Source organism: Diadema setosum, chromosome 20 (assembly GCF_964275005.1).
Source record: "Diadema setosum chromosome 20, eeDiaSeto1, whole genome shotgun sequence".
Classification (NCBI taxonomy): Eukaryota; Metazoa; Echinodermata; class Echinoidea; order Diadematoida; family Diadematidae; genus Diadema; species Diadema setosum.
This window is the reverse complement of record NC_092704.1, coordinates 6,523,887-6,549,817: the sequence shown is the minus strand read 5'-3', so window position 1 is coordinate 6,549,817 and position 25,931 is coordinate 6,523,887. Positions and strand designations below refer to the sequence as shown.

Here is a 25,931-nt window from a genome sequence, read left to right as displayed (position 1 = left end):
GGCGATTAGAATGATTGCTTAACCCTTTCTCTTTCACCAGACAATCAAAATTTGCTTGCACCTTGTTTCGATCCCCGATGATTTTGTTTGTTGCTCACGAGAATAGGGAGAAAAATAAACTTCTCTTTTCTTCGTTGTGTCAATTTCGGCAAGTTCCTAGATATTCGCGCGTTGTCTCCGATGTGTAGTAAGTTCCCACACACAAACACAGCACATCCGATCCCATAGTGGTGTATACGCAATGTGTTAGATGACTGTCCCGTGGTGAGATAAGAGACGTCCTTTAAGACGCACTTTAAGTTCAAAATGTAGCTTATGAGGCCTCCATCCATTTCAAGCTTAATTGCTTATGATGGAGGTCTCCTGCATTCATTGATCTCTGTTGTTTACTGGAAAAAAATACTGTATATCTTATTTTATGTTTCTGTGTATCTACATTGCTCAATCCAATCGCCTATGTGTATCTATTTACTGTTATCGATTTATTTCACTGAACCTGTTATTCTTTGTTCTTTGTACTTTTTGAAGTTTGTATTCAAATTGCATCTGATTGAATGCAGAAATAAAAGCAAACAAACAAACAAAATGTAGCTTATCGCTTATTTGTCTTTTATCTGGGTATATATTCATTGTGCGTGTTTTGTACTCGACAAGTCGTGGTCATTATCATTGTCATTGTTGTTGTTTTTGTTGGAAGGTTAGTGCTATCAAAATTGTCTATTTTGGATGGTGTCGGTGAAGGGCTTGCAAAGTTTCAATACTGCAAAATGCCCATTTGTAAACTGGTCATCCGGAATGCCTAATATATTTATGATTACTGACACATTATGGTGACTTTGACCTTTGACTTATATACTGTGTTGCGACGCTTTCACTGTGCAAATCTTCTTCCTCGTCTATTCAAGGAGTTGAGGGTTATCATTTTATGACATCTAAACAAAGCAAAGCGGGTTTTTTTCCATTTTTAATCATAGATATTCACTTGTTCTGATGGTTCCATGTTGTTATTCTGATTTATGCTATTGTTATTTTTTTCTTTATTTAGATATTGATGTGAGGAGTAACTGCCTGCCTGAGTGGGACAACACTGTCTGCTGGCCATTAACACCAGTGAACGAATCGGCCACACTGCAATGTCCTCGTATCTTCAAGCAATTCGACCACAAAAGTAAGTGATCTTTTACATATTAAGTCATCCGCAATGAAAGTGTCTCTAGTAAATTGGATTATGGTGTATGAGCGGTAAAGTGGATTGAAAGTTTTAACGTCCACAAACAAGCTCATTCGCGAATCTGCAAGATTTCGGTTTCTTTTTTTTGGGGGGGGGGTGGGCGGGTGCTCCACTGAATGGTTATCTTACACTTCGTGATGAGCTTGATTTAAAGAAAAATGTCTTGAAATAGTTTGATGATTGACAAGGGAACTGTTAATTTAAGATTCACTAACTGACTAAGGTGGTAAGATATTCAAAAAATGTCAAAATTACTGCGCAGCATGTTATCCTGGTTTACGCTTGTTTAATCATCTTCTATGTCCAATCCTATTTGAAATAATATCACAGGCTTTAAAAAAAGGGACATCGAATGTGTAGAGGGTATAAGGGATCGCGGATTTTTTTTTTTTTTTCGGGGGGGGGGGGCATTTTTCTCCAAACTCTAGCTTGTCCCAAAATTGCAGAGAATATGTTTGTAGAACAGACAGATGAAGAAATAGATTGGTTCAAATGGACACCTACCAAATCCTCACTTTATAATGTAATACTACAGATGCCATTGAATCGTCAGTTGTACTATTCTTTTTTAATATTCATTCAACCTTTTATTCAGATTTTCTTCTCTTTCTCTCTTTCTTCTTCTTCTTCCTCTTCTTCTTTCCTACTTTCCTTTTTGTATGACACGATCGTTTTTAGTGTTTGAATCTGTCTTGGTGTTTGTTTGGGGATAGTTAATTTTTTTCCCTCTCTCTTTTGGGGGATCTTTCTTTGTTTTGTTTCTTTTTCTTGCTGAAAATGAAAATGGTTAAATGAAAAAATAAATAAAGAAAAACTAAATGAAATGTATCAACAAGTGGAATTTTATGTCGGACTGAAGCACGTAGAGATGTTTATGTCTTTGCATTTGACGATTTACTTTGAATTTAGCGGAATGGATAAACGTAATTGAAAAAAAAAGGAAGAAAAGATTGCATTTCAACACTGATGCGTGTGCGTCACTGGGAAGATTCTCACGTTTCCCATTTAAGCACTTGTGCTTAGTAGCCTACACTTATTTATCGCTTATTTCTCTGAAGAGTCGCCAATGATCAATGGGGAAAAGTGTAGATCGTCAATCCAGATGGTGTAACTCTAGAATATGGTGATCTGTTTGCATTCTCAATATCAAAGAGATATGATGGACAGGAAATCCGTGGAGATTAAAAGGAAGGATATACGGTTTCTAGGAAGTGTCTCTATAATATATCATCCTAACTATCGCGCATTTCAATTATTTTTTTGTACTTAAAACAAACAAAAGACGAACATTTCAGAAAGATAGACCTCAGCGAGTGACTGATGTAACGATGAACACACCACACCCCACCCCATCCCCATCCCCATCCCCATCCCCACCCCACCCCATCCCCATCCCCGATAAGCAATCACCCGGGTAACGATTGATTGTCTCCATATCAGTATAGTACTTTGGTGTCTTAGTCGTGAATATGAGGACCAATTCACATCCAAAAAATAACACCCACCTTAACCCATTGTGTGCTTTGGGTGCCAATTGAAACAGAAATCCCGCTGCGTTATACATACCACGTACTGCCGGAAGTTCTTGCGCGACACCATATTTCTTGATGCATTACTCCAATCTTTAGCAGCAGACACGTTATAAGAGTAAGGTGCCACTTACCCCTTGCATATATCTGATTAACATTGTTAGGACAATCTTTCCCCACCATGTCCCTCTACAATCTGGTATATATAAATTGGTACCTGGTAAAGCTAGGGTGAACATAATGACATAGGGCCCTCTGGTATTACAGTTGCAACACTGAAGAGGATACACTACATGAAGAAGACCATACTATTATTGTAATTGTAATTATCGTAATTATCATTATCATTATTATTATCACCATCATCATTATACTGAGAGAGGCAGGGGCAGAGGTAGAAATGTTAATCAAGTATCGCAAAAATATTTCACATAACTTTCTTTCTTGTCAAAATATAAACAGTCAATTCAAAACCTCTCAACATACAAGGTATCGCTATAGACTTGATACCTTGATGCAGTTATTCCTTATTGCAGCTCTAAATCGGAGCTAATACTGGGACGATGAACTTAGGCTGTGTGTCATAAGAAGGTGTCATTTGGTGTGTACAGTCTCCTGTATCATTCAGTAAAATTTGAATAAGTGCTCTACAGTGCAAGTAAAAACAGCGTAGATTCCATTATATCGTGGCGGATCCAACAGCGGACAAATATCATTCCCCATGACCATGATGATTATTTGAGTGGCTGCTAAGTCCACTGCTCTTTCAATGACATGGAAAACACGATTCTTTTTTGAACTTTCACTAATAATATATCACATACTAATCTTTCTGCGGTGGCGTAATCCTGTAAACCTCATGTTTAATGAAACTTCCCCGTATCAACATTGAAAAGATCAAATCGTCATTATAGAGTAACCACAAATCATGCTATACCTCTGGGATGAGTTTTAGTTTTCGATGTTAACGTGACGCACTTGCACGATAGATCTCAGTTAATCTGTAATAAATCGCCACTTCGCCGCGAACTCCCCTCCCTCTCTATCTCTCACTTTACTCTCTCTCTCTCTCCTCTCCCTTTCTCCCTCTCTCCCTTTCTCCCTCTTTACCCACGTGGAGTGTTTTAAAGGGATGGCATAGTTTTGGTTAAAATGTTGATTCAGCTTGAAACTTTTTGCGAGATAATTAGAAACCATTTTTTAAATGAAATATAGAAGAGCATACAATTCTAAAATCGGTTTTGAAATTGCTGAGATATGAAAAAAAAGAAAAACAAAGAGACCTTGATAAAAAGCGCGTTCCACCTTTCACTGGAATCGCTTTCTTTTTGGATGTCTCAACCATTTCAAAACCAATTTTCATCAAGTAAACTTTTATTTCCTCTTATGTATCCTTTGTAACATTTCATGAGAAGTTTCTCACTATCTCACAAAAAAAGTTGGGAGTCTGAAGCCCCATCTCAACCAAAACTGTACTATCCCTTTAAAGGGACTGTTCAGTAGTGGTTGAGGTGGGGATTCATGTTTTGAACATTCCTAAGTGAGATAACGAGAAACCTCTTATGAAATATGAAAGAACTTGTAATTTTAAGAAGGATTCAACGCCTTTTTATTTGATGATGATTGGTTTTCAAATGGCTGAGATATCCAAAAAAGCGAAAATAATAAAAGGCGACAGGCCATGCCTTTTATTAAGATCTCTTTGTTTCCCTTGTTTTTGGATATCTCAGCCATTTCAAAACCGATTTTCATCAAACAAACTTTTGATACCCCTTAGAATTGCATGCTCTTTCACATCTCATAGAGTGGTTTCTGAATATCTCGCAAAACGTTAAAAGCTAAATCTTCACCTCAACCAAAACTGTACCATCCCTTTAAGGTGTTTTTGACAGCTTTCTTTTTCCACCACAGATGGTCGATTACAGTTTATGGTTTTGTTTGCGGGATAATAATGGTCGTGGCTTCGTAATTCATGGGTTCTAAAAGTACAGGCAGAGTTTCGTTTCTACCAAAGGGCCGTCACTATCACTTAGTTTACCTGGCTTTTATTTCGTTGCTGTGCAAGCACACACCAAAATTAAAACAAAACAAAACAAGAACAAACAAACAAATAAAAAAAAAACTAAAGCAAAAACAGACAAACACAGGAAGCAGATTATTTCCAGGCATCAAGGAGCGTTTTAAAACTCTGAGCCATTAGAAAATACCACCCTCCACTTTACGAATCTCACCTTAGATTTCACACCCTTTTTGGGAAAAGTGCACATCTTGACAGTACTATCAAAAATTAAAAGGAAAAATGACCTCAGATTGACTGAAATTTCGTTTCTCAACCAAAAGGGTGTGGAAAACAACCCAAGCATTATTTCGAGCTTTGAGAAAGAGAAATGACGAAAGCTACTCTCTGCTAGTCATGATCTATTTCCATGAATACTGAGAATTATTGATTAAATTGGCTTCCTCGATACGTATGGATTACACCGACAGAAAATTTGCTTGCGCATGAGTTTTTGTTTGTTTCCGCTTGGAAAACCGCCAACATAGCACTCAAGTATCTTTAATTGATTGGGGTAGGCCGTTGCCAAGTTTACTCTTGAGGGACATAATATCAGCTTCTGCAATGATTAGAAAAGAAGAGGCAGTAATGAACGAAGTGATGTTGCATCTAGATCATTACGGAGGCGAGCGATCATGCCAAATCTAAAAACTCCTTAGTTGTTCTCAAGTGCAGCAAAGATGAAATATTCATTAATTCATCAATATCCCCTCTGCGCACCGGCCGAGTATAACCCCTTCTAAGAGTGCGTTTGCTGAATACGTCCACGACTCTTGGTTTGAAGGCGTGATAAAACATTCATGCCCTCCCACAAAGCGAGTAGCAAAAGAAAGAAGATGTTTTGATTAATGACTGCATCTCCGGACTGTCCGATGTCCCTACGGGAACGTTTGAAAGAGATGAAGTGCGAAATATATGCTTCATGTTTCCTCATCATGAAGAACCAATTGGAGATGGTTTTGCAGTTAACTTTGACAACAACAAACTGAAGCATTAATTGCGATTTTCAAAGTTAACGTCAAACCGACAGGAATGGATGGAATTTACAGTTTCAATCCGACAAAAAAAAAACAAACAATACCAGACTAAAGATTCATTAAGCAATGATGTCAGTCAAACAAAGTATTCAGTGCAGATGGTCATGATAGCTTCGGTAATTCACAACTCTCCCTCTATTTTTCTTTATGAATAACTTTCGAGCAATGAACAAAGATTGTTTGAAATATTCTTTGTGTGTGTGAGAGAGGGAGAGAGAAATAAAGTATTGCTAAATCACAACTCAAGAATGATTACAGGAGTGATGTTTAGTAGTTGATTTATGTAGTTATTACATATTTCTTTCACGAGATGAAATTTAGTTGTGAGAATCAATTACAAATTTTGATTTATGATACATCTGCTTCAAAAACTAAGTGTGTATTTCCATCATAATAGTGTTCAATGATTTGAGAAAAGTTTGCACAGGAACTCAGTATCTTTGATTTTAAGCGGGTTTTTTCCGCATAGTTCCAAAAATTAAATGCTTTCTTTTGAGCAAAAAAAAAAATGGAAATGAAAAAACATCCCGACTGTCGAACTTGTCTTTGCAGGTAATCTCTCAGATAATTTTGAAGTGGTTTGGTTGCTTCTTTGCTCTATTTATTGTTGTTGTTGTTGTTGTTGTTGTTGTTGTTGTTGTTGTTGTTGTTGTTGTTGTTTCTATATTTGGTGTGTCTACGTACCGTGTTCAATCATCCTCTGTAATTTGTGTTTGTAAGCGCATTTTACCTCACGACGTCTCTTTTTTTCAAAGATTTGATCGACATTTTGGCTTTGTTGTCATTTCGAGATCCCCGTCTATACCTCTTAGAGACTATTGCAAGAGTAAAAGGCCCCGACATCATACAGAGACAGACAAAAAAAAAAAAAAAAAAAACGCAGAGGGAAAGAGTCAACGGAGCAGCCTGCTTTTGGACTAGACGATCAATCTGAGAGCAGATAATCCGTGGAAAGGAGATGAATTTGTCATTCATAATAGATGCGCGAGCGATGATGACGAACTACTCCTTGAAAGGCCAGTGACGAGACAGAGGCGAAAATATCACACGATTTCGCGACAGATGGAAGACCAATGTCTACTAACCACCAAAACAACATGCAGAACTTTACCTCCCCCCCCCCCCCCCCTCCCAGGCTGCCATCTTCCGTTTCTTTAGTCAGAAGTTGTCAGCACCCAAATGTTTCCACGCTAGTACATGCCTTTAATTCTTTCTGGTATATAAGAGTCTGTTTGCCAAACGACTTAATTGTGAAGAGCTAAAATGGTGCGGGATACTTACAATTTTCAAGTATCCCTTAGTTCTTCACCAATGTACATTTAATAAGCATTAGTTTCTCATTGTCGTTGTTGCTATTATTAGTCTCGTTACTTCGGTTATAGTTTGTTATTCTGAAGGTTCGTAATTCCGAAAATGAAATAAGTTTCATCACGGACGAACCTTTTTTTCGGACTAACAAATCGTTAGAACTGTAGTTTTCATTATCAGATTAACAAACTTTCAGAATAACGCACCTTATTTTATTTTCGGGACTGGCCAACCGTATTTCATCTTCGGACTAACGAACCTTTGGGATAATAAACCTTTAAAAACTGCACCTTTGAAACTCCACAAATGTTTTGAGGATCCTGTCACTTGAGATTGAATAGCCATTATAAGAATCACAGTCACAAACACTCAGGTCGGATACGAACCAACGACCCGGCTGCTAGGCAAGCGTTATATCCATTAGACAGACTATACCGTGCACTCCGAGCTTTCGCCCGAAGGCCAGTGATGGTTCTTACTAATCCTTCTGTGGCGGCGAACACTTTATTAGATATATATATATATTTTTTTTTTTTTTTTGCGTCGAGTTATGTGCATTGCAATTAATATCCAATCCGAGCATGGGTCCATGGTTTTTTTTTCCTGATCGGCTACTTTTCAAACAACGAAAAAGCTGTGCTCACTTACGTTGATGAAGGGCAATTAGTCGTTCAGTCATTGCAATAAAAACAACTCAAGGCAAGAATCATTCATTTCAGTTGATATTATTACCTTTTTGTTGCTGTCTAAAATGTCATCATAATCATCATCATCACCATCATCACCATCATCACCATCATCACCATCATCACTATCATCACCATCATCACCATCATCACCATCATCACCATCATCACAATCATCACCATCATCACAATCATCACCGTCATCACAGTCATCACCATCATCATCATCACCATCACCATCATCGCCATCATTACCATCATCACCATCATCATCATCATCATCACCATCATCACCATCATCACAATCATCACCATCATCACAATCATCACCGTCATCACAGTCATCACCATCATCATCATCACCATCACCATCATCGCCATCATTACCATCAGCACCATCATCATCATCATCATCATCATTATCATCATCATCGTCGTCGTCATCGTCGTCACTATCTTTTGTTTTGTTTTGTTTTGACGATGCTGCTGCCTCCGTAGAAACCTTCAGCCGCTTCTGCCAGAGCGACGGGACGTGGGAGGCGGATCTGCCGTACTCTCAGTGCTTCAGAACCACCATACCCATCGACACCTTCACGGACAATTCCACTAAGGCACAACTCGAGGTAAGAGTTCCCCCCCCCCCCTCCCTCCCTGCCCCCCCCCCCCCCCCCTCCTCGTGAAATGCCGCTCCATGCTCTGGTAGACTTTTTATCAACAGAAAGAAATGAAACAAGGGGAATAGAAAAAAAAGGTAATTAATTAATTAGGTTCAGGGAACTTTGAAGTCATTTCAACTTTTGGAACATGGTTGTGTTCGATTGGAAGTTTCTTAGGAAGATTCATTCTGCGGCGGGATAGCCGAAGAGAGCTATATCTTCATACCTTAACTGGCCCAGACTCGCATGGCATAGTTTCTTTTCATATTTTATCTAAACGTCATAAAAGTTTTGAGAGTATTTCACGGGTGGGGGAGGGGGCGGGGAGTAGGGAGGTAATTTTCTGTTTTAAAGAAAGCCTCTAACCGTAATCACATATTATTCCATAGGACTCCCTGCGGGAATATGACCTTATTTGGCAAGGCGTGATAATCAAATCCTGCGCTCCTCAACCCCCCCCCCCGTATTCTGCCGATGTTATGCAATTACGCAATTACGCAATTATGAATTTATGTTCAACCTGAGGTAAGTTTTCCCCTACCACCCCAGCTTATTACGCTGTTTTTTTCCGGACACCCGCACTACATCTTTCCACTTAAATAGGTGGTAGCGATTATAAAAGGCAAAGAAATAATCGTAAGGAGCCGAGATTGCAAGATAGAGGAATAGACGATTTTTTTTTCAAAAGTAGGTTAATTGATGTTGTTTACCCGGTGGCGCTGCAGCACACCAATCCTGTTATGACACACGAGTATCGCTCATCTCCGTTTCTTTTCTTTTCTTTTCTTTTTCCCCCCTGCCATTCGACGCAGTTTTACAAGAGCGTCATCAGCGGGGCGAAGCTTATGGAGCTGGTGGGGTTATTTCTGTCCTGGACGAGTCTCGTGGCGGCGCTGTTTATATTCTATTTTTTCAGGTGAGTTAATAATTTTGGTCAATTAATAACGAACTATAATGGCAGGAGCTAAAAGCAGAACCCAGCAGCACCTTGTAGTGATAGAAGTTGTAATAGCAGCATTGGAAGTGAATGTATGAAAAGTGCAATGTACTTGAAGAATTACTAATAAGGGGGAAGTAGTTGAAGCAGTTGAAGACGTTAATGAAAGTAGGCCTAGTATTAATAGTTGACATTAATGATAGTAGGCCTAGTACTAATAGTTGACGTTAATGATAGTAGGCCTAGTACTAATAGTTAACAAAATACAACGTCGAAGCCTTAGAACGATGGCTAAGTTCTTACGTTTTTACAAGCATACGATAGGAGGTTCAGGCTTCTACCAAGCTTTGGTGATTCTCCTGGTTAGCTTTCGTCCACTCCTGTGGACAGCCTCACGCCAAGCTAGTGGTCACATCGCTTTCTCGTTCTGTCTGCTCACCAACTTATATTCTTAGATTCAGTATTCGGTATTTAGCTGTAGATGCAGTCAGATTAGAATTTCGAAGCGTTGGCCCAAAGGAAACTTGTATCTACATATTCTATACCAAAATATGATTATGGTTTTCTCGTCTTATCTCGTCAAAATTGCATCAGATTTGATAACGACGCGGTCATTCGATTTCGCGCAAATTTGAATGATCACCGCGATCAACATTCAAAAGGCTAGATAGTTCATTCAATCAAACTTTATTTGCATGCCATTACTACACATTACTGGAATGTAGAAGGAATGTTAGTTAAACTAAGTTCAACATTACCAATCGCACGTTGCCCCCCCCCCCCCCACCAAAAAAAAAAGGGGGGGGGGGGAAGAGTAACTACCGTCTAACCCATACATGTACTTGATGTATACACGCTCGCTAACTCACTGCGTCTTGTTCATCGAAAGGCAGAGAAAATAGAAGTGGCTGAATATTAAAAGTGAAATGTTATTATCATTATACCTCGGCTCTACAGACGTAACATCTAAGGCGCTATCACATATTAATGGACTCATTATGTAGACTTATGTGGGACAATTGTGCGTAGCGGTTAAGGCTCCGCACACGAGATTTGAGATTCTGGGGTCAAATCCCACCCAGTTGCATGTATTACAAGATCAAAGTAGAGTAGACATTTTTGTAGATTTCCGTCACAATGAAATCGTCTCCAATACCTGGGGTATCCACTGTAAAGCGGCAGCTCCAATCAACCTGTTATTAAAACTCAGTCGCTACAGAGATAACATTATTCTTTCCCTCGATAACATTATTCTTAAAAGCGTGCCGCCATCCACAGTCAGACAGTCGGGTGCATCAGACGAAGTCGAAGTCGAAGTCTTGTGAACAAGTACCTTTCTCCTGGGGCATGTTGCATAAAAGTTAATATTATTGTAACTTTGCCATCCAATGGTAACTTCCATGGAATTCTTGATTTTGATTGGCTGTTGAGTATTGTTACCATGGTAGTTACCATTGGATGTCAAAGTTACCACAGTAGTAACTTTTATGCAACGGGGCCCTGTTGTTGTGTGCATGTGTTCATGTATATTAAGTCCAGAGCATGATCATTTTCCTCTTTACATAATCTCGTTTCTTTTCCCTCACATATCTTGCGCTGTGTCTTCACATTGTTACAACACTGAGCTAGTATTCATGGTATTTGTTCATCAAAGAAAGCCGACAAACATGACAAGATTTCCGCGTCTTTTTTCTTCTTTTGTGTTTGTTTTTCTTTCTAGTACCCACGATTATTTTATCTTCTTCTTTTCTTCCTGCCCATGTTCTACTAAAATGATTGATTCATCGAACGGCGTCCACGGGCGTTTGATGTTGTATCGAATACAGTTATTTGACAGGTGGAAGTGATATAGATGCCAATGCGTAATTTGCCATGGCAGTATATGTATGTAATTCAGCCACGCCTTGGCCGGGTTATGTTGCATGACCTGAATACATGTAATGGACACTCAACTTTGTTTGCTCGTTTTTTTTTTCCCTCTCACTCCTCCCTTTAGCACAAGCAGTTTATTTTCTTAAAGTTTTAACACAACTAAATGTATCCAGGTCGCACAAACGTAGCCTGAAGTTTATTTGTTTGTTTTGTAAAGTCTATATACCTTCTATAATCCGACGAACGCTGACCCTCTTATAGTACGTCTGGTACATGAATTATGAAGACGGTATTGAACCGGCACCAGGGCAGCGCGAGAGGCTAATCTCGGAAGTTCTGGGAATAAAATCCGATTGCAAATCTTTCGAAGTTTTCTTCTTTTTTTTCATCCTGGATAATATATCAACCCGTTACCATGGCAACATAGCACGAGGGTAGATTATAATCGTGAGATATCGACACGGTTCAACACGTGTTTCTCTCTCGGTGAGGGAGACGGGATGGCGTCTCGGTGACATTCTGGCTCGGAGGTGCCAACTCTTGAGCCCAGGTGCGGGGTATAATGGAACAAGGGCCAGGTATCATATCATAACTCAAAGCTTCTGGGGTTGTAGATCTGTCCAAAAAAAAAAAGAAAAAAAAAAGGCGCATCTTTCTCTCCTGATACTTTTTCTCTCCCTCTCCCTCTTTCCCCTCCCTATCAATCGCTCTATCTTTCCTATCTTCTTCCTTTCTCTCCTATGGCTGCCTGTCACACACACCCACGCACGCACACAACGTCACATAATCTCATACGGTCAAAAAAAATATAATAATAATATAAAATGATAAATATACATACTAACTGTGAAAGAGCGGGAAATTAAGTTCACACGCAGGGCTTACCTGTACGTGTTGTATGAGAGGACTGCCGTTATCTACAAATGAATGAAGCATCCATACGACAATCATCAGTTAATGTAATGAACATGGTGGCTAGGGTCCTCGTAATAACCCGGGATCTTTGCCGTGATTATTCCAAGCAAGAATACTCTCTCACGCCAGTCGTTCACCTTTGACTCGAGATCACTTTAGTGCTATGAGATCACATGTTGATCATGATTATTAAAATATTTTAATGTGAAAGATGGGGAAAGCAGTGCGAAAAAATAATTTGAGTAGCTCCACCCGTCTCGCTATCCAACATATTTTTTCCGACGGTCTTGTCTTTCCGGTTACCCTATCAGTGTCATACACCCATTAATAGATCCTATGCCTTGGTCAAGAAAAACAAACTGAATAACATAATACTGCGCCAATATTCTACGCGCCGGACGGCATTTGAACCCATGATCTCCCTGTTTAGATGTGTGGAACATGATACCAAAATGCTCTCACCTCCATACGGCAGAACCTCGCTACAGCGAGAACTTTAATACCATGAAAATTACTGGCGTCTCCAGTTATATAATGAACTCCTTGGGACCGCCAGTTTTCTTAGTATATTCATAATTATATCAGTTAAGTATATAAAGATATATAGATATTTCATTTCTTGACTTTCCTCATGAACGCACAATGAGAGCCCGTTCAACACGCGCGCAGTCACATCGTTTCTTCCAAAGAAATCCATGAGAGTTAGGACCGGCAAAATCAGTCTGTTATAAGAAGGTTTATCCGACCTCTTTAAATCGAGGTTCTTTTGTAGTTTATAATCTAGAGTTTATCCGCTGAGCATATTTTTACAGAATCAACCTGATAGGTTGTTTGACAACATTTGCGTTGGTATAACCATGGACTTCCCTCCTTGCACATGATCGCAAAGTCTGAGCCATCTGCTGCAACAAATCGCGATTAAAGTCCAGATGACCTCGAAATAGACTCCAGGATTTAGAATCTTTATTTAGGACCTGACTTCCGGTTTCATGACGCTTGTTTAACCACCACTCAAAGGTCCGATAACATTCAGAGCAGGTCCTCTGGCCAGGTTCATCCATCATTTATCCAGATCTGGGTCGACAATTAATCCTCAATGAGTTCGGGGTCTCTGGTTTCCTGCCCTTTTTAAACCCGCAACCCGTATCTATTCTTCGCGATGTATATGATATGCGCTTCGGTCAGGGTTTCGATATAAATTTAATTTACTGGACGTCCATGCCTGTCCGTTTCCATTCCACCACTGCAGTGAAAGTCTATATACAAGCACAGAGCTGTCCCCCGTTAAAACGAGATACATGCGGTGCCGACATATTGCAGAATTTTGCTGTTCTGACTACAATGTATATGATATTGCTTTTATTGTTGGTGATGGTGTGTAACTTTCCGCGGCCACTTTAAGTTTCTGACATTAAAAGAGACCGCACGTAGCTATACTCTTTCGGTTCATGATAAGGATTATGCGAGACAATGCGTATACTTTTGAAACGGATTCTGTATACGCTCAAAATCATATTTTCATCTACCGTAGATATGAACTCTGTCCTATACAATACCAATGTTCACACGGTCACGCTTTCATGAAAGTGATTGTACAAGACAGTTAGCTGAAAATAAAGGCAGCTCCTCGTAAGCTTAATTCATATCATTTTACGAGGCCACTGGGATAAACGGGTGCTGTTCGTTATTCCGAAGGTTCGTTAATCCGAAAATGAAAAAGGGTTCGTTAATCCGAACATTTTGTGGCGTTGTTCCGAAGGTTCGCTATTCCGAAGGTTTTTTTATCCGAAAATGAAATAGGGTTCGCTATTCCGAAGGCTCGTTTACCCGAAAATGAAATAGGGTTCGTTATTCCAAAAGTTCGTTAATCCGAAAATGAAATTGGGTTCGTTAATCGGAAAATTAAATAGGGTTCGTTATTCCGAAGGTTCGTTGATCCGATTGTGAAATAGGGTTCGTAACGAACCTTCGAAATAACGAGCTTTATTTCATTTTCGGATTAATGAACCTTCGGAATAACAAACCATATCACATTTTCGGATTAACGAATCTTCGGAATAACGAACCTTCGGAATAACGAACTGTAACCGTGCTAAACACTATCATGTTGTCTTGATTGTTGTGAGAGAAATCATGTATTCATACCAAGATAAAATAACCACCTTTTTAATATTGATATCCTAAAAAGCACGATAAGTAAAGCTGGTTATAGGAAGAATTTGTGTTACAGTCTTCATGACCAGTTTTTTTTGTGTGTGTGATTACGATCAGGAATCTGCGATGCCATAGAACGAAGATCCATCAACACCTGTTCTTCGCCTTCGTCTTCCGTCTCACCCTCAAGATCATCCTCGATGTCGACCGATACGTCAGCAAGTCGACCGGTGGGCAAGGTTTTAGAGCTTCACACAGCATACAACACGTGGTATGTACAGTATATCCCCCCCCAAAAAAAAATAATAGAAAATAAAAAAATAAAAAAAATAAAAAAATAAAAAAAATAATAAATAATAATAGTAATAATTAATAAATAAATAAAATGAAATAAAATCGGATTTTGGCATTGATCCAATATGGTTAAACTGTCTAAATGCTATTTCAGAGATCATCTTAACATCTTAGTTATATTTTGCAACAATTCCCATTCAGTTTGGTTAGGTGGTCACAGAGAAATGTGGATCATTTTAAAGCATAGCATGGGTCTGTTTCTTCCAAGTTTAGCACTGGATGCTCTTGGAACTGCATATTAATGTGTAATGGACAGAATGGACAAAATGGACAGAACTTGGAAGGAAGGGATTCCTGACATTGTTATACAAAGATCCTCATTTCTCTTTGACCACTGAAGCAAATCGGATGAGGTTTTCTGTAACATGTGGGTATTAAGTTATAGTTTCGTACCCTGAAATTCTATGTGGATTAATTCACTTTTTTTAAAGTTGTTGTAGCGGAGGGTCCCGTTGTATTTTTTTAGGGGGGGGGCACACACGGTGTAAGAGTAATGAGTGTGTTGGAGAGGCTACATGGAAGGAGAGGGAGAGGGGTGTGGGAAGATGATGATGATGATGATGATGTGATGATGATGTGATGACGATGATGACGATGATGATGACGATGATGATGACGATGATGATGATGATGTGATGACGATGATGACGATGATGATGACGAATGATGATGTGATGACGATGATGATGATGATGACGATGATGTGATGATGATGTGATGACGATGATGATGATGTGATGACGATGATGACGATGATGACGATGATGTGATGACGATGATGAAGATGATGATGATAATGATGATGACGATGACGATGTTGACGATGACGATGACGATGATGATGATGATGATGATGATGATAATGTGATGACGATGATGATGATGATGATGATGATAAAAAAGAAGAACAAGAAAGAACAAGAAGAGAAGTAAGAGCAAGACGAAGAAGCAGACGACTAAAAGTCTTAAAGGAGAAAGAAAAGGGTATGAGAGAATTGGGTAAAAAGAAGAGCAGAAGGACACGAAGAAAGAGGCAAAGACGCGTGAATTAGGAAAGAAGAAGAAAGATTGATAAAGAATAAAGCAAAAAACTGACGAAGAAAAGAAAAGGAGCAAAAGTAAGTGGACAGAAAGACAGAGTAGTAGTATTAGAAGTCATTTCAACGATGCTCAATGAAGAATGAAAATTGATCAGAATTGTGAATAGTGTATGTGCAGTACTAGTTAGTGCTTTCATACTGGTGAGGAATGCTTCTTCATCAAACCGAAAATGTGTTTATTTTTCTGAATTTAGTTTTATCTTGCCGAAAGCAGAAGGGAAGGAGACATCACGCGTTGTATCCTGCTCTCTATCTATCTACATATCAATTCATTTTAAAGGGGATGGCTAGTAACTGATCAGTGGGAATCAGTGGGAATGCTGGGGGGTGATCGCCCCGACACTGTACAGGCATGCTAACCTGGAAACATTGAACTGCACATTACTTGAACATAAGACCATTCTGAAGCAAATAATTTTCACACAACTATAGATATATAATGTACTCTTAAATGAATCCCACAAGGATTGGAACAATCATCCCCCAGCATTCCCACTGATTCCCACTGATCAGTTACTAGCCATCCCCTTTAACCCATCAATCACACATGTGTTTATCAATTTCTTTGTTTATCTAAGCCTCCCCTATGCAAAACGTTCGAGGTCCTGCGAGAATACACGAGATTATGCACATTTGCGTGGATGTTCATTGAGGGCGTGTATCTCAACACCTTGCTGTCTTCAGCGGTTTTCGGCAGCCCAAAGTTTGTCTTATTCTACGTCATTGGATGGGGTAAGCTTTTCACAAACTTCGTTTATCAGCCGATCATCCCTAGGCCAGTTTTACTGCCACATTTTCGGAGATTTTCTAATTCGACATGAGAAAATGTTTGAATATTTGACAGTATAATTTCGCCACCCTATCACACCAGGAAATTACATTCTACATTTTCTTTTTACGGCTCCTGTACGTACAGAGAAAGATGTGAATATTTCATGATTTTCATGACCTCTATGGCTTTTCTAATTGTAGTACAAAGATAAGGTTGCTGTTCTTGTTCTTGTTCACTGAGATGTAATAGCTAACCTCCCCCCCCCCCAAAAAAAAAAAGAACAACAAACAAAAACAAAGGGCAACATCCGGGTCTTGTCAGCGGAGATGTACGAGAATACATCGTATCAATGGAAACACTAGCTCCAAGACAGTCTGTTCACCGGCAACTCCCCTATTCCAGTATCGGGTTGCGCAGTGGCTAATAGTATCGCAGGTCTTTCCTTGCAGCCTGGGGAGGCATAAGGCGTCGTTGATACTCGACCTCGTCTCGTCCCCGATTCTTCTCTTCTAAAACTCGAGCACGACACCGAGTCACCTGCTCATCCAGCGATCGGTTGCCGCTCCTAACTCGAATGCGCACTGCTCTGTCGAAATACGGAGACAATATTCTTCGGGGGGGGGGGGGGGAAGAGAACAGAAAGATATGGACATGTGGCAAAGTGTGGGGAGTGGAAAGGGAAGCCTGAAATTCTGAGAAAGGAAGGGTAGGCCCAATAAGGGAAGGAAAGCGAAATTTGTGAAGAATTGGAGGACGGATAATGAATATGTTTGTGAATATCTGTGAATTTGAAATGAATATTATTCATCCGGGGAGTCACAGACAAACAAGATAGATAAATAAAAATAAAAAAAAAATATTTCGTGCTACAATGAACTTAAAAGTCTTTCTTTTAGTTTGTTTTATCACCAAGTACCAATTTTCTATGTGTCACTCCCGTTTACGCGCGCTGTACAGTATACGTTATGCCCAAAATCATTAACTCGTTTGGGAGTGCTTCGTGGCTACTACCATAATGCCAATATTCTTATTCAAACGGGTAACTCATCTTATGAACGCTTGATTTTATCAAGTTCGGGAGGAATTTAAGTACAGATTTTACCATTTCGTCATTTGTACATCTACCGGCACATCTGAATCAAAAATTTTTACTTAGAATTAGGACATATTGGATGAAAATTGTTAGATGCATCTAAGTATTCACAAAATCAGAATGATATTGATAAAAAAAAATTGCCAAAGCTAAGAGAGAAATAAGAAAATTTAATCTTCTAAGATATGTCGGCAACTGCAGAATCACTTACAAATTTAGCAGTTAAGAAGCTTTTGACAATTCTACAAAGAAACAAGCAGTTGTCACTGGTTATATGAACAACAAAGGACTATTTTTTGTTCACTTTAAGAGCTGTTCTAGGTTGTCTTCGAAAAAGAGAGCAGAATGGTAGAGGTTTCAAGAAAAGTTTTGGACATGCTGGAGAATTAGGTTTTGTTTAATTTCACCAAACTGTTACACCGATGGTAACCAAACATGCAAATCTGTAAGGGACAATGGTGTCATCGCTCATGAGATGCATGAATAGATAAAGTGGCACTGTCGATTGTCTATTATATTAACTTGATATTTTATCGTTCTCTCATAATCATCAGCCTTCCCGATACCCCTGGTGATAGCATGGGCCATCGCCATGGACCTGACGGGCGACAAACAGGGGTGAGTGGACGGATTTATACACCTGCTGAATCTTTATTCGCCTCTTATATTTCTTGTCCTGAACGAAGAAATTTTCAGTATTAAAGTTTCCTTCCTCGGCTTCTCGTAAATGACCTGGGCATCAAAGGCATGTTTCCAGAGACAAGACACAGTCTCGTGTTCTTGTCCGGGATAAGGTGCCTTGGAGAGTTTTGACAAGCCGTCCTTATTTCATGCATAGTTCTTGTCCGGAACAAGGTGTCTTGGTAATTTTTCACAAGTCGTCCTCATTTCACGCATACCTAAAGAGGGGATCGTTGAGTGCTGCAACATCCCCTTAGACACGACACCTTGATTGGATTCCCTTCATCCCTGGATATGTTAATTATGTATGTTGATGGAGATAAAGTCGGATTAACAGCAAATGACGAATGTTTTTTAGAGAAGAACTTGAAAGAGAACCTCACCGACGCAATAGGACACTTGTAATTTTGTTGTATATTTTTTTTTCATTGTGTTATCTTTTTAGGCCTTGTATTAAGCCGACGGAATGACGGCATAATAAAATTCTATGACAGAACTGTCAATGAGTGAACAGTCGAAAGATATGATCTTATTTCTTCATTGGAATTTGCGATAAGAATGAGCTAATTTTGCCATTGAAAATCAAGTTCAATCAATTGGTATAGTTTTTCTTTTCAATCTTTCTTGAATGTCTACATCGTAATGGGTAAGCATTATTTCAAGTGAACTGGAAGTAACATCCCACTGACCACGCTTTGGATGTCAATTTATAAAATTGTTTGGTAAATTTACTTAAAATCTGTGGACAATGGACGTTCCTCGCGACAGTAATAATTTAGTTGTGCAAAATTTTACTTTTTTTTTCATCAATTGTCTGATTCTTTTAAAGGTGCTGGTTGGGAGATGTGGTTTCCATGTGGTACTGGATCTTCATCGAAATCCCCAGAAACCTCATGATACTGGTAAGCATGTGCTCTGATCATGCTGATGATAGTTTTAATTCATGTTTTCACGTAATGATTTAATACCTTCTTTATTTGCATCATATTAATGAATCCATTCTCAGCACCTTATACTAGAGCTCTGTTTTCTCCCCCTCGTACATCTGATGTGAGTTTTGAGAGTCTTGTTTAAAGTATTAAAGGGGTCGAACGGATGTTAATTTGTTTGTTTGTTTGTTTGTTACAGTTTTTCGTGACTTATAGGGATTCCTGATATGGTAGACACATTGACAAATCTCAACCCTTAAATCAATGGTTTCTCATGTTCTCTTCTTGATAACAATGTTGTCTCGCGGCAGCCATATGCCACCTTATGTTAGGTATTAAAGGAACAAAAATTAAACTCAATTTGTACTTCTTTCCCGAATGGGAAAATCTCGGAAGTAAATTCATCTTAAATTAAGAAATGTTTCTAATGCCGCCCACATTATTTGATGGATATATACATATAACATCAAATATAAGCACTGCTCTTGAATTGCATCTTTCTTGGAAATCATCAAGGAATCTATATTTCTTTTCTGTCTTTCCAATTCTTTACCAGGCAAACGTCTTATTTCTCTTCAATATCATCCGAGTGCTGGTGACGAAACTTCGAGAAAGTAACACGAGCGAGACCCAACAAGTCAGGTAATAACTTTTCGCAATTATGATTCTATTTTGAGCCACGAGAGACTTTAAAAAAATCACTTCCAAACGTGCATGTTTCAAATTTCATGCAAACTTTTCGTTTTTACAAAACTAGGGTTAGACATAGTCATGTACAATCAATTAAGATGAGGCTAAGATAGTAATAGGGAAAAAAGGTTTTGCTAATCAAAGGTCACCTAATAAAGTATGCGTTTCAGTCCTGTTTTATCCAAACTTATAATTGATTATAAGTCCCTGAAATCGATAAAAACTCTCCCAAATCAGTCATATGTCCACTAAGTACTCGAAACCTCACAATCAATCATAGGTGGTACAGAGTTATAATTGACTTCAAGATCAGTCATAACTCTCGCTTGATGAAACATGGCCCTGTGTAGAGGGCGTTGCTCTCTGACTCTTTCTCCAGCATTCACAAACCTGGATCAAGAAAGGTGTTATATTGTGTACAACATCCAAGCCTACCAGCAGGCTTTCGAACATGGGACCTTCTGATTAGAAATCCGACCATGTCACCGGCGCGCCTCCGTTCATAATGTCTAAGGTTATACCAAACGCAAACTATCACCTCGCCAGCTGCGTAGCCGTTGGAGGCACTTATAAGTATCATAATTTATCATCTATTTCCGGTTAACGATGCCGATAAATTTTCACTGGGATGGTGGGCTTGATTTATAGAACCCAAATATACCTTGCATTGCGAGGCTACTTGTTGAAATTTTGAGGTGACAGAACTGGCACTGTTTTTAGAGGGAGGGGATCGTAAGACTCAAGGAGAGCTCTTTGTCTGTCAGGATCGAGCTGGGAATGTATTCAATCAAGTTTTTCATGATTCATCCCATCAGGAAAGCCCTCAAAGCGGCCATCGTTCTTCTCCCACTCCTGGGTATCGCCAATCTCGTCTGGCTCATCCCGATACCAACCCCGACAAACGACCGCGCCTTCATCCTCGTCTACAACTACCTGTTCCTCTTTCTCGACGCCTACCAGGGATTCTTCGTCGCTGTCCTCTACTGCTTCGTCAACTCGGAGGTAAGAATGGCGTGCCGGGGAGAGGCCGCTTTAAGGCGCCACCCGTGCACGGTTGCCCGCATCACGTGGATGATGGTATTGATGAGATGGTTTGTGATCTCAGACCACGTGAATTGACACGTGGTTTCTATCATGTGGGTGAAGTCACGTGAAGAACTGACGAGAAACATATCATTGTAATTGTCCATTGGCAACGATGACTAACGACCAGTCTTAGGAAGGATTGTATGCATTCAACCATAGTTACGTTACTTATGTACTAGCTTGACTAGTAACACATCCCCAGCGACAGATGCCCTCCCTCCAACTCCCTCTTAAAATTCACTGTTAAATGACATATCAGCATTAGATGTAACCTACAATGACATTCAGACAAAGGATGCCTCGTCTTAAGTAAATTTCAAAGTCATGGACCTATCAAACGACCTGTCTGTACACGAGAGTGCTGTGGGGAAAAAAAGAAGGAAAAAGTGATCTACATCACCCCTACGCCAGTCAGCAGGCCTCAGTGTAAAGTGGACCTATGCCACCTATTACCATTTCGAGACAAGATCGCTCGCACAGAGACGGGCAAATGCGACGTTATTGAGATCAGTGACCGCAGTAGAGGTTTTGGGCGTATGAATATTCCATAACAAACAAATCACGGGCAAGACTCGACGCCCGAAGCGTCACAGCCGACCGCTAAGTTTCCCCGCAATGTGGCTATCCGCGACCCTCCTCGTTCCGCAACCTCAACTCCTGCCCTTTAAAAGCAAGATGGCTGCTGAGGGAATGTCGTTTTCTTCATTTTCTGTAGATTCTGTTTTAATTCGGTTTTGGTGACCACAAAGAATCTTGGTTCAAATGCAACAAAAAATCTCTGAATATTGGTAAAGTAGAATTCATATACATTTTCAATCTGCACACTCCAATACTAATCCGCAAAGGGATTATAATGATTATGAAGATTGGTGGTGCATTATTACACAAAAGGATCATACCAAGGAGGCGATACACCTCCCTGATCATAATTAACGATATAGGAGTAACGTTTATTGGATATCATTTAAGCTGGAATCATCAAATAGCAAAAATCTTCAAAATCTATGATATATACTAATCCTTTCTTTCACAAATCAAAAGTTGTCAAATTAGACGATTTCAGTGTTTTGCAAACAGCATCAATAATGTTTAAATGCAAGATCTATTCGCTTCCTCATGATTACAACATTTTTTTGGTACAACAAAAGCACGTATTCATAATCATCTAACACGAATCCGTAATAACATTTATTTGAATAATCCAAGTTATCCTTACAGCCCACAAATCCTTATGACACTGCAGACCCGATTTCAATCTTTCTTAAAACCTTTCAAGAGAAAATTGAAGGAAATGATAAGAAAATATTTTGAAGGTTTTTTTATGAATAAAACACACAGAGAACTATTATACTGTAGTAATATACTGTAGTATGAGAATACATTATCATTTAATCATAACCATATCAGCTCTTGATTATATCTTAGGTGAAATAAAACCAGACCATTCGTGAATTCCCTCCCCCGCCCGTGCATCTTCCCCCTTTTTTTTGTGTGTATCCTATACATGTATAGAGAACAGTTTTTAGCTAAGTTATTTCACAAAGAGACTCCAAGTATTGCGTAACAAAATGCATATAAAGTGGAACAGATTCTTAACAACGCAAATATCTTTTTTCTGCTTCTTGTCCTCTTTAATCGATGTTATGGTATAAAGACAGTAGTGATAACCACAATAATGATGATGATAATGACGAAGATAATAATGATAATAATAGTAATAGTAATAATAATAATGATGATGATTATGATAATAATAGTAATAATAATGATAATAATAATGTATTCATATAATCACAGTCTATGTGTACATCTTCATACGCGCTTTACAATAATGTTTAATCATCATAACTAAATGATTTGTAGATATTCTTTTTTAGATAATAGGTAATTACCCATTGCCAAAAGTTTGGAGAAGCTGAAAACATCGTTCATTTTTATAATTATCGTTCTAACGTATATTCATTCACTGCGGCAAATGATTTCAGGAGATATGCCCCATCAATTTCATTCTGACTACAAAAAAGACACCAACAAATGAGAGAAAAAAAGTGAAAAAGAAAGTTATAGATGATTAATGGCATCACTTTCTCGTTCCCGTTAAATCGATGCCATCAATCACCTCTTTTTACAGATAATGTATACGTGAATAAACAAGAAAAAGTGGTGATGCTGAGAGTCATTACAGTTTCGAATCCCACTGGTTTCGGTGGGGGGTTTTTTCCGACACGTATGTTAAAAATTGCAGATCAGCAGTAGCCAGCTTAAAAGTACAGAGGGTAAATGACATCTTATACTACAGCCACGCTTGTTAGTTCGTAAATTAGGATTCATTTTCTTCTTCCTTTCAACAGTTAGCAATAAATATCATACCGCAAACAATACTTTTTTTCAGTGATCTTTTTATGAATTCCATTTCCTTTGAAAATATAACAGTTTCATAAAAAATACACATGCCTGAAAGTGCGTTGTTGTTGTTGTTGTTGTTGTTGTTGTTACATAATTTTCGATGCTATAAGGGGGAGAAAATATTACAGTACATATTGTATTTCTGACTAGGCCTCTAGGCTTTGAAGGCGAGCTTGGTTTTTTGGTAAAGAGAAGTATTCACAATAAATTATGAACTTAAAGTTCATATTCCACAGGGACTCAGTCTCTTTAGATATGAAGACAGAACATAGAGATATATATTAAAAAATATATATATATATACATATATATATATATATATATATATATATATATATATATATATATATATATATATATATGAATATGTTCATGCAAACTCAAAAAGAACAACATGGGAGCTACTGGCTTCTATGACATAGTCCCTGGATAAGCCTTTTATATTTCTCATATGCTGATGGCTACGATTAACTCCGATCTCTTCCAAATCGGCTTTGAAAGTGCTGACGTAAACATTGACTTTGTTTCATTCTTGTTCGTTTTGTATGATTTATAGTTTGTTATTGTTGGTTTCCTTTTTACCTGCTCACTTTGACATGCCCTTCAGGTCAGAGCCACGCTGAAGAGGAAGTGGGCGGCTTGGAGGAACAGCAGACGGCCGCATCATCACAGAGGTCATTCAGTGGTTACCACGGCAACAGATGTACGTAAGCCGATCACTGTATTCTAGTCACACAGAAAGGATGGAATTTGAAACACAGAACGGGAAGTCGCATCCATTCAAATGAAGACGCTTTGATGCTTTGAAATTTGAGAAAGAAGAAGCATTTTTGCACAGCACAGCATTCATATTTACCCTCCTAAAAATGACCTGACTGTGTGATCAATAACTCTTTTCTTTTCTTCTTTTTCTTCTTATTCTTTCTCTTCTTGAGTGGAATATACGAACTCCTGGCCTCCTTCAATTGATGTTTCAATTTCAAATCGTTTACATCATACTTTTTAATACTTGCGGAAGTCATTGCACCTTAGGTAAATTTGAACATCTTTGGTATCAGGCAGAAATTAACGGGGAAAGACCAATATGTTCGAACAAAGGGATGCTTTCGTTGTTTATGACCTGACAAAAGAGACTATTATTATTTTGTAATAGTAAATGCATTCCTCATTCATTTTTTTTTTTTCAAACTGTCTTTGAAGAGAGGGGAAAAAGTACAAAATTATTATCTATAAATCCTGGCTCTGATACCATGTGAACAATATAGCCACATGCATGATTTATGAAATCAGAAAATACTACAGACTTTCTTTTATTAACAAATAGTGCGGAAGTGAAATGAACTATTTTGTAATGACACCTTTCAAATAAATCTTAACTGTTTGACTTTTACTCTATCTTATCGTGCTTATAAAAGAAATTAGTCTTCGTATTCTACATGCTACGCCACCAACAAAGTTTTTTTATAAACATGATCGAGGGTTGCGTTTCGCATTAAATGTTGATTTCGATATGAATTTATTTCTGCAGAACACTTTTATTAGGTAAGACCCATTCATTTCAAGGCGATAATGTTTATAGTCTCTGAGTGTGATATCATCCTGGATTGTTCAATTTCTTTTATTAAGTTCGATTTGTCATCTCCAGCGAGCCGTCGCTCTCACGAATAGTAGCTTCGTACCAAGACATGCGTGCATGGGTTGTTTTTTTTTTTTTTTTTATTCACCGCCATACTGGATTGTAGATGGACTCTTCAGTTGAAACATTTTGTCCCACACAACGTAAAAGTTTTTTTTTTTTTCTCGCAGAACTGAGCTTCACCTTAAAAAAAAAATGTGATGCAACAACCAAGATGCATGAGATACAATGATGAGTTTCCCTTAGTTGTTTTCTCGTCATGTGACATACCTTGTGACGTAATATGCTTTTCCAATGTTAGTTACTTGTCGTTTGGCTTTTCATTAATAATGCTGGTTGGCCGATGCTAGTTTCATCAACGTTTCACAAAATCCATCGTTCTTTTAAGTTTTGAACAGAAATTTTTGCAAGTACTTATATTTTTTTCATTATATCTATATTACACTGCACTTTTATTCATCACTGTTGAACTAACGTGAAGTCAATGTTTCCATGACATATTGTTTCTATTGCTGTTGAGTTCACATCCGTATACCAACGTTTTTATACTTGTCACTCGTGCGTCATGTGTTTTGACGCATTAATTTTTATAAACGAGAAGAAGAAATTGTATGTTTTGAGCCGGGAGGAGGAGGGGCATGGAAGGATAAGATATAACTCTTCTTTAATCCGATTTCCTATGACATGTTGTAAAATGTTCTATTCAAATAGCACCGCTGTTGTCGTGTTTAAAGAGAAAATTAAACGAATCTTGTGTTATTTCGTTTCTGCTTATTTTCAGAAATAAAAAATAAAGAATATAT

The 25,931-nt window shown here is 38.5% G+C and overlaps 1 protein-coding gene across 1 annotated transcript in view; it reads left to right on the top strand.

The window, feature by feature from the left end:
- LOC140244053 (PDF receptor-like) overlaps positions 1-25,931 on the top strand; it is a 185,214-nt gene that overhangs the window by 157,470 nt on the left and 1,813 nt on the right. The window contains exons 2-11 of the mRNA XM_072323704.1: positions 1,046-1,168; positions 8,346-8,470; positions 9,316-9,419; positions 14,499-14,652; positions 16,414-16,567; positions 18,255-18,318; positions 19,211-19,283; positions 19,867-19,952; positions 20,816-21,002; positions 24,100-24,195. Coding sequence (XP_072179805.1) covers positions 1,046-1,168; positions 8,346-8,470; positions 9,316-9,419; positions 14,499-14,652; positions 16,414-16,567; positions 18,255-18,318; positions 19,211-19,283; positions 19,867-19,952; positions 20,816-21,002; positions 24,100-24,195 — 1,166 coding nt within the window. The remainder of the gene's footprint in view (positions 1-1,045; positions 1,169-8,345; positions 8,471-9,315; positions 9,420-14,498; positions 14,653-16,413; positions 16,568-18,254; positions 18,319-19,210; positions 19,284-19,866; positions 19,953-20,815; positions 21,003-24,099; positions 24,196-25,931) is intronic.